Genomic DNA, 10,720 nt, shown 5'->3' with positions numbered 1-10,720 from the left:
CTTAATAATACAAATAACAATTAATGAAGCATGTTCCATGCTGCAAAAGTTAATTTACATGATTTGACTGCAATCTGGCTTTGAGGAGATATGAATCTAGAGATAAATTAGAGAGACATGACACAAATTAACCATTTCATATTATTGTTCATAATCATTTAGGACAAAATCTAAACTGAATTTAAATTAATTGCACAGCCTTGATTAATATTTCTATGGTGGACTACTAGCACACTTGACTTAAAGTGACTTGCAATTTTCTTTGAAAAGTAGCGCCTTATGTCTCAAATCCAAACAAAACTACAGAAAAAGGCCCAGCCAATCACACTGTCCTTGTTTTTGGGGAGAGGAAGGACCCAAAAAGGGAACATAATTTAACTCTTTCTCCACACCCAGGTTACTAAGGGTTGAGGGAGCTTTATTTTATATTAAAGATGATTAAATTGGTGGTGCATATGGACATTTTAGTAATTGGTTGGGACACGTCCCCTCAGTACATGCCAATTCTACTCTTAACATAATTTATTAATATTGCTGTAATTCATGTTTACACAGTTATATTGTATACATTTGTTGATTTCACCTCTTCTCTTATGTTTGTAATGGTTTGCTCTGCACTTATTAGACTTCATTGACAAAACTTTTTTTTGTCTCACGTTAGATAATAAATTTGAACACGATCATGCTAAACTATTTTCAACTAAAGATTGGTTGTTTTAAGGCCTCTAAATATACCTCATATATCTTTTCAAACAGGCCGAATAAAAGAAGAGAAATGAAGACTGCCGACCAAGGAACCTGTAAATTAAGACGTCCTTTGACAGAGCTTGATAATGTGGCAGCCTAGATATGCAGCCTAATTAGGATGCAACCTTCTAGACGAGAAGCACCCTGACAGTCACCTCACCAGCATGCTATACCTTTTTACATGCGGAAAAACTATCATCACACATATTGCATATTAAATAAATGTTTTAGTTTAACTTAAAGAGATTGTTAATGTACTAATGTTTTACAGTCAAATCAATAACAAATATTATTTAAAAATAATTACACAATTGTTCTTCCAATGTTATATACAGTTTAAGCCAAGATTATTAGCCCCCCTTTGAATTTTTTTTCTTTTTAAAATTTTTCCCAAATGATGTTTAACAGAGCAAGGAAATTTTCACAGTATATCTGATAATATTTTTTCTTCTAGAAAAAGTCTTATTAGTTTTATTTAGGCAAGAATAAAAGCAGTTTTTAATTTTTTTAAACCATTTTAAGGTTAAAATTATTAGCCCCTTTAAGCTATATATATATATATATATATATATATATATATATATATATATATATATATAATTAATAGTATTCAGAACAAACCACTGTTATACAATAACTTGCCTAATTACCCTAACCTGCTTAATTAACCTAATTAACCTAGTTAAGCCTTTAAATGTCACTTTAAGCTGTATTGAAGTGTCTTGAAAAATATCTAGTCAAATACTTTTTACTGTCATCATGGCAAAGATAAAATAAATCAGTTATTAGAAATAAGTTATTAAAACTATTATGTTTAAAATGGTGTTGAAAAAATCTTCTCTCTGTTAAACAGAAATTGGGGGAAAAATAAAGAGTGAATAGTAGTACAATAAGGTTTGCAAAAATTATGTCTTTGATAAACTGTTGATAATCTGTCATGTTAGTACTGCTATTAATCGTTCACTAAGTTGATATGCTAGAATCCTACCTATTGTAACAATTGAAGCTGTTAAATAAAAAAAAATATTTAATAATAATAATAACAATAATAAATGATTTCATAGGGCCACAGAGGTGCCTTTTCAGGAATGCACTGCTCCTTTCAGTGCTGAGGGCAATTCAACAGTTCTGGACATTATGACTCAACTGCAACTTTTCCTGGCCTGACAAGGACAATGTGGAGGACAAATCTGCATGAAAAATGCATGAAAACACTTTATTTAAAATGTGTTTCATTCTGGGCAGACGACAGGTGATTGTGAAACAATTTCAAGTAGGAGACAGAAATTACAAGGTCATGATGAAAAAACAAATTCACAAAAATCAGAGCGCATACTCTTCAAATGTATCTATATATATATAAACTGGAAACAATCACATGTACAACACACGCACACACACACATAATCACAGATATACACACACATACACTTCGGTCATTCATTGTCTTACAGTCTTAATCTCGTGGCTGGATCCCCAACATGATCTCTGCCATGCTGGTCATTTTTGTTTCCTCAAGTGCACTAATAAGACGACTCAGTTTGGCACTCCTGCCCTCTGATTGGATGAAACGTCCCAGCAGTTGATAGGCCTGTTCGTAAAGCCCTTCCCTCTCATACTCATAAGCGAGATTGTCGATAGCAGGGCCTTTCAGTGCACGGCAGTTCTTTTGTAAAGCCCGTCCCACCCGCTTCCAATCCCGTCCCACATGAGCAGCAAACCGCTGCTGGTCGGCAGGAGTCAAAGGCCTATCGTCTGAGAGCACAGAGGAGGATTATGGATATTACATTAGGAATGTACTGGTTGGTGATAACAGAGATACAAATGTAATAATGCTTTTACAAAACTTGTTTAACATGAATGGAAATTCATGTTCTTTTAAAATGCATATCATATGTGCCAATCTGTTTATTTTTTTATTAAAATAATTTTGTATGTCATGTCCTGTTATTTATTTGTTTTTTCTTTGTTTGATTATTTATTTAATTACAATTTATTTTACTGATTATTATAATTTTTGTTATGTTTTCATGTGGGGCTCAGGATTCAAATTATATGAATGATGGATATTATCTTATTATTCAATGACGTTTCTCACATGTTTTGCATTAAAAACTTTTAATAAAAATATATTTGTAAAATAAAAGCCTGTTATAATATTTTTGTTGATAATGTTATTTTGTTAAATGCTATTTAAATTTTGTTTTGTCATAAATTCTTCCTCAAAGTCAGGATAAAAAAACCTTTATCATGACTGGATATCACCGGTTATAAAATGCATGAACAAATGAATTAATTAAACTAAACTTCTGTGTTGAAATATTGTAAGTAAATGGATTTTGAATTGACTCAATACTCAGCAGCAGAAAAAAAAAACTGACTTTAAAGGTGCCACAGAGCACATTGATTCAGTAATTTACATTGTTTTCTAATATCTAATACATAGCAGGCATGTGGCTTAGGTAAATGTAAAAAAGTATCCAGATATAAATGTATATGCTCATTTATAAACACAGCAATTACACCTAGAATGAAAAGCTGGTTTTGACCATATTTGGAATGGTCATGAATATTAATGAGCTCTGGCTCTGAGCTTGTGTCAGTGCCTGACGCTCACACACACACCATGATTTACTTTAAAATACACGTGCAAAATAATAATATTTAGTTGTCAAGAAACATTTTGAATAGATACCTCGTTTTTCTTTTTAATTTTCAATCTGTTTAATTGAAGAAGCCGAGAGGTTTATTTTAGCTAGAGTTAGTAAGTAAATGATATTACCTGAAATTAAAGTTGCTCATGAGTTTTGTTATGGATGAAACAGCGTAATTTAATGTAATTATACTGTCAAAAGAGATGTATTTATAGTGGTATCTTGTAGTTTTAACATATATATAAATATATATAACATATATATATATATATATATATATATATATATATATATATATATATATTATATATTATATATATATATATATATATATATATATATATATATATATATATATATATATATATATATATATATATATATATATATGAAAATATAAGCAGCAATTAATATCAATCTCTGCATAAACGGATGAGTATGATTAAGTTTATTATTGGCTTCTTTTCACTTCAGAAAAAAAAAAATCACAGTAAGAGCTCTGTGATATGACACGATGCATAGACATGCATTAAACACTTATATTCAGCAGTCTACATGTGTTTGTTGCAAGATTAGAAACATACACAGCAAATTTGACAATATACAAGTTAAACTATCAAATAAATAAATTTATACTAGGTGATGAGATATTTTACATTACCTAAGAGGACTAAAATTGCATATTTTCAAAATAAGAGTCCCACATACATGGTAAGTATTTGTATTATATTTACTATGTATGTGTGGCTCTTTTAAAAGATATATAAAAATAGACAAACTTAAAAATAAGGGAAAAATATGAAATTGTTGTAATTTCATAAGGAAACATTGGGACAATCAAACGCTGCCTTTGGTGTGCATATTGATAATTCTGTGTGGATAATGGTGCTTTCACCGGGATTTTATACTGATTAACATGAGAACAACGTCGTTTGAGGCTCACAGTATGTCATAAACATTTACTGAACTGTTATTATTCAGTTATGCCTATATCCATATTTTCATTCGATGGCACCTTTACACTAAAAAGACACATCGATTTGTCATTCATTGTGATAACTGTGGATATCCACTGATAATAGTTTTTTGATTAATACTGTGAAGGCCTTAACAATCAAAAGCAGCTTTATTATACGCTGCACAACAGGAACACAATATGAGGCATTTTAACAGACAGAACTCACCAAATACTCTCTTCTGAAAGAGAAAGCAGTTTCTGGGCAGCTCTTGTGGAGGTTGACTGGGAGGTCCGTAGCTGTTCTGCAGCTGCTGCTCCAACTGTGTGACCTCATCATCTCTCAAACGCACAGGCTACAAAACAGCCACCCGTCAATTCAACTAAATGAACTGCATTCATTTAAAACAACTGAGGAATATATATATATACACACACAACCCCAGAAAGTAAAGCTCACCAAGCAGCTGTTTAGCTCAAAGAAAAGAGGTTTAAAGTAGTTCCACTGGGAGCCTCAAAATTATGATTTTCAGAGCAAGACTAGATTGGTGCAGATTTTACCTGTAGATCTGAAGAATTTGACCATAAGAAGATTGTGCCATGAGATTATTTAACCTAAAATCTGAAATCTGTCTCTAAACACATACATTTTTGATTTTTGGTGAGTAAATGTAGAGAGAAAAAGATTTGAAAAGGCTATAAAAGCTAATACTTTCTGTTCTGATGAGGTTATAGACAGCATTTAATATGCTTTATAAAACAAATAGGCTCAGTGCCTTTTAAAGGCAGAAGAGAATGCTGATTTTGTTGTTCAATTGTTGTGAATGTCAATCAAGCCAATGCATCCAATTAAACTCTACAGCACTAATTAAGCTTTTCAGATGCCAACATGTACAGGCGTGACAGTTGTGTGACATTCGCCCATCCTCCAAAACATTGCAATGAATTACTTGCTGCCAAGAGCAATACACATCAATTTAGAAAGCAAATCAGCACATAAGCATTATTGTTTTAACTACTATTAAAGTGCTGTAGGGAAAAAAAGTTAATCAATATTTGCAATACTGCAGATGCCAAATACACCACATTTTGTAACCACTGCAAAAAGAAACCATGTTTCAACATTACAAATGTCTCAGCATCTTGTGTGATTCTGTCCAAAAAAAACAAAAAAAAAAAACATGACAATCAACTGCAATTAACTTATCTTAGATCTACAAAATTGTAGTTTCTTCCAAGAGCTAAAAAATGCCACCCTGGACCACAAAACCAGTCATGAGCGCTTTTTTTTCCAACTTGAGAAGCTGAAAAAATGTGGTTTGTTAGAGGACAACATTTGGTTGAGATACAACTATTTGACAATCTGAAATCTGAGGGTCCAAAAACCTCTAAATACTCACTTAATACTTACTTTAAAGTCTTAACTGAAGCTTTTTTCCTGAGCTGAGCACTTTTTTTTCAGTTGTTGTCAATGAAAGTGTGCTTTTAAACGCCTACAGCATAGCCAGTGTGCACTTTACGCTCAGTGTGGAGTGATCCCTTTCAGAAGAGTGTCGGCTTTTTCAGTGTTTTGGTGGAAAGTGCCCTACAAGAAAGGCTTAGCAGTGCATGTTACTTATCAAAAATAAAGATTTAATATTGCAGCACAGCCAGGTTGCTAGTTCGAGTCCTAGGTGGGCCAGGTGTTATTCCTGTGTGGAGTTTGCATCTTCATACTCTGGTTTTCCCCACAGACATAAGACATGCAGATCAGATGAATTAAATGAACTAAATGTTATGAGTAGTGTATGAGAGTTTCCCAGCACTGAGGATTCACGAGTTTTGAACTCTGTGCTGGTTTGCGGATATATGTGCCAGAGAAATTGGTGTTTCATTTCAACTCCTATTCCAACCCCTGACAAATTAGATTCTAAACATGGGGTGTCAAACTCAGTTCCCGGAGGGCAGCTGCCCTGCACAGTTTAGTTCCAGCCCTGCTTCAACACACTAATGTCGCGGCCACAATAGAGTTTGAGCATGTGAAATTCTGTCGTACGGTGCAGCCGAAAGGGGCACAATTAAACAAGATGATTTCACATTTTAAAAAAATGAGCAATTGGTCCATATTTTACATCTCTGTCCAGAAAGGTCATGTTTTGATTTGTGATTGGTCTCATGCAATCACGTGATGTCAGACAGGTCAGAGTTCACAAAGCTTAAACTCTCCAACGCAGCAAACTGCAAAACTTGTTGAACGAGCTTGCATTTCCAGTCTACCGCATTCGCATGGGTATGAATGGAAGTCTATTGGGTGAAAAGTGCAGTGTGACCACAGCTTTAGCTGTAATTTTCAAACAAGTCTAAAGGACCCAATTAGGTCAGTCAGGTTTGTTTAATTAGGATTGGAACAAATCTGAGCAGAGTTGTGGCCCTCCAGGAACTGTGTTTGACACCTGTGACACCTGTGCCCTAAGCCGAATGAAAATGAGTTTTGATATAGTTAATCTTTACATGATTACATGCGTTTCAGCATATTAAGAGAAAGTGAAGCAGGAGAAAGACTGGGATGGGATCAGGAAAGATACACAAGTCAGGACGGGACTGCTGTTTTAGGATGCCTGCAGCGCTATATGTTGGCCCGCTGTCCACCAGGTTATCAATGCAACAATATTCTAATGATTATTGCCATAAAAAATCTATAATTTTGAAATTGCCAAAAACATACAAGTGTAAAGTAAGATTGCTTTTGTGGTCCAATGTCACAAATGTAAAAGAACATGTCCAATTAACATTATTATTTGTTACACTTGTTGAAGCTGTGAATATTCAATCAAAATCAGCAGACTTCCCAGCACCATTTACACCAATGACACTTGGGTTTAAAACTAAACTTCGCTTAATTATGAATCCTCATGAACTTTAAGGTCAGAAATAGCAGAATAGCAGCCTCTCTGAAGTAGTAGTAAAATGTGATTTATATCTGTTATCTGAGGTGTTATTAGCCACTCATAAATGTTGTCACATACCTGTGATTGGCGAATGTGATCCAAGCAGATCTCTATATCCTGAAGGCTGTGGTCCAACGTATGTACTCCTGCTTTGAGCTGCGTTTCTATTTCAACCCCATCAGGAAGCGCTAGAAGACGTGAGGCATGCTGGGATAGAAACTGAGTGAGTGAACCACATGCGTAGCTCTCCAGGAACCTCTGACAGGGAGGCATAGCCATGAATTTCAGTTCCACCCCAAGGTAGGGATCAGCATCGTGCAGTTTCAGGATTTCATACCCTTCCAGTCCACCAACAGAATCTGGATCAAAGACAGGGGAATTGTACAAGTGCAACACACTGATTTTGATAAATCTACAGTATCTGTATTCTTTGAAATGGTCAACCCAAGGGTCATCCCAAATTCCAATAAACTGAATCCTGGGTTATCTTGCTTCATGTTTAACATTGAACATACTTTAGCAGTGAATAACAATCCTAGGTATTGAAAAAAGGTAAATGATAATGTTTCACACTTTAGTTTAAACTTAATAATTTGGCACTGCATTGCTGGGTTAGCAGTTCAGGAGTGGTACTAAACATAGGTGCCAAACCCTCAAAAAAACACTGCATTATTCACTTATTGTGGAAAGAGTGTTTGTAGACATAATGAATTGGACAAGTGCAGCTCACTGACCGTGAAGAACAATGTACAGCTAAAAGAGGTGTGTAATTATTAGAAATATGAGCAGGGTAATTGTTATAAGTTGTCATTTGGAGGGCTGAATTTAAAACAAAGTTTAATGTAATAAAATGTGTATGTTTAAAGCCAGGTGTGTGTAGTTTCTTGTTTAAGCTAAAGATCTGGGAGCAATGTGAATCATTTGTTAGACTATTGAGGAAAAAATGTTAAATATTTGAAGTTACTATTTATGTATAGCTAAATAAAGCAATATTTGCAGGCTTATGCGCTTCTAGGCAATAATAAATTAAAGGTAATATACAGTTAAATTTTTAAATATTTGGACATTGACACAATTCTAACATTTTTGCCTCTACACACCAACACAATTGATTTGAAATAAAACTAACAAGATGTGCTTTAACTGCATACTGTCAGCTTTAATATGAGCTATAATAATGCTGTAGGAATTAAAACCATTTGCATATGTGCCTCCCACTTGTTAAGGGTCCAGTAATTGGACAATTGGCTTCTAAGCTGTTCCATGGCCAGGTGTGTGTTATTTCCTCATTATCCCAATTACAATGAGCAGATAAAAGGTCCAGAGTTCATTTCTAGTGTGCTGTTTGCATTCGGAATCTTTTAATGACTACGTTTACATGGACATCAGTATTCAAATTATTAACCTTAATCTAATTAAGACAATAATAAGATTAAGGCGTTTACATGAGCTGCTTTTTGAATGTTCCTTTTTATGATCCCGTTTTACATGTTACAGCCCATAATTCGATTAACGTCATTGCGTCACCATGCTATCTGCATTTCCTCTGGAGTTTCATGTAATTTCGGGTGTTTCATTTTTAATTTGTCGACTTAAACTGCAATTTGGCACTTTCATTTTCATTTGGGAACATTTTATGCATGCCCCTGTGACAAACAAGATATTGGATGCAACTATGAACTGCTGGAAGAGTGTTGTTTTAATGGAAGTTCATACCATGCTAAATGGAAGAAAAAAAAAAACTCTGCATTTCATAATGCAGGTGTCTGTGGTCTCCACTGACTCGGTTGTTGCAAAGAGTGTCAAACAGCTGTGTGTGTTTGTGGGTGGACTATTCTGTCGCAAAACGCGGCGAAAGTCCTACATGACAGTAATAGTTCAATTAAGGTGTTGACATGTCTGTACTGCACTTCAATAATACCAATAAGATTGGCATACTCCACATGTCTTAATTTCATTTCTCTTTAGTTCGATTATGACCTTAATCTGATTAAATTAATCAAAATTCACTGTTTATATGGTAGACTCTTAATCAAAGTATTGTCTTGATCACATTAAAATCGCATGATAGGTGTCCATGTAAATGGGGTAAAAAATGGAAACGTCATGATTTTGCCAAGTACGATGTGATCCAGGATTAACATCTATGTTGATCCTGGAACATAATTTTTGTTCAAAAATGTAATCCATAGCTATTCCCTACCCCTAAACCCAACCATAACTGTAAATTATACTCAAAATCAGTAGGGAATAATAGTTGGATAACAGTCATGTAAAGTGCATAAGCCTAAACTTGACACTAAACTGTTAACATATTCCTTTATTTTGATAGGCTGATTGGAATGTTGTTCCAGGATCATCATTGATGTTAATTCAGGAACATGTCCAGTCCTACTTGGTGAAATCAGGTTAGGGTAAAAAAAAGTGCTAACCCTGCTTTATATACCAAGTGTGAAATATTACATGCAGCGTTAAAACCAGTGCTACAACTTAACGTTAAGTGCAGTGGGAAAAGAACTGTATTTTCTGTATATTTTCTATGAAATCTTACCTGATAGGGTGAGTTTAATAACCTTAAACACACTGAATTTCCCTCTTTCATCTTTGTAAAGAGATAAAAAGTTGTGTTCTAGACTGCTACATCCCAAGAAAAGCACAGCACACCCTGACAACGCACGGTCACTGGCATTGCTGTCATTTAACCTCTGTAAATGAAGATGAAAGCATATACACTTTGTTAATTTGCATACAACAACAACATCTGGAGGGACAAAAATGTAAACACTGTACCTTTGTGTCTATACTGTCCATCTTCAGATCAGAATGCTCTCTCAAGTCCTGTGAACATAAACAAATGAGCAGATAAATACAAAGACAAATAAATCATGACATTTAAGTTATTGGAAGAGTTAAATAGGCTAGACAAAACAAACAAACAAACGTTATTTCTGTGTTTTCCCAACAAGTAGCCACTTCCTTTTAAAGCTGTGAGCTTAATGGTCGACAGTGTTATTAAATGGGGTCAGACGGCAGTTGTGATTGTTACAGATATGCGATGCACATGTTTACCGGTAATATGATGGTTCACATTTCAAAACGTTAACTTTTTTATATTTATGAGAGGTAAATCGATAAAAACAACAACAATCGCTCGCTCGAACAAGTCTCGTAGCTTTTATTTTTATACATTTTACGTTACTTCTCACGTGAACTTCTCAAAGTTTAACAAAACACAATTCTGCTTGCCCTTAAATCACATTACAGAAAATATGAATGACGCGTTTTGTTATATATTACATGTTACTTACACAACGATATGATGAACTCTGTCTGAATGATAAGGAGGTCTAAACAGGCCTACAAACTTGAAAGAAGGAAACTTTCCAGTTTCGAGGTGTCGAAGCACTTTCTTGGTTGCTACTAAAACACACCCACTA

General features: G+C 34.3%; 1 protein-coding gene across 2 annotated transcripts; it reads right to left on the bottom strand.

Annotated features, from left to right (window-relative positions):
• Positions 1-1,938: 1,938 nt before the first annotated feature.
• On the bottom strand, positions 1,939-10,719 carry tradd (tnfrsf1a-associated via death domain). 2 transcript variants are annotated; one of them, XR_012382511.1, is made up of 6 exons: positions 10,592-10,719; positions 10,074-10,121; positions 9,835-9,988; positions 5,768-7,642; positions 4,586-5,660; positions 1,939-2,502 (listed from the first exon to the last, which is right to left on the bottom strand). XR_012382511.1 is itself a non-coding variant. In NM_131607.2 (6 exon segments), coding segments are annotated over 5 exon segments (882 nt in total). In that variant the 5' UTR covers positions 10,095-10,121; positions 10,592-10,679; the 3' UTR covers positions 1,939-2,203.
• Between the last annotated feature and the right edge of the window lies 1 nt (position 10,720).

This window comes from Danio rerio, chromosome 7 (genome assembly GCF_049306965.1).
Source record: "Danio rerio strain Tuebingen ecotype United States chromosome 7, GRCz12tu, whole genome shotgun sequence".
Lineage (NCBI taxonomy): Eukaryota > Metazoa > Chordata > Actinopteri > Cypriniformes > Danionidae > Danio > Danio rerio.
This window is presented reverse-complemented; position numbering and strand designations above follow the sequence as displayed.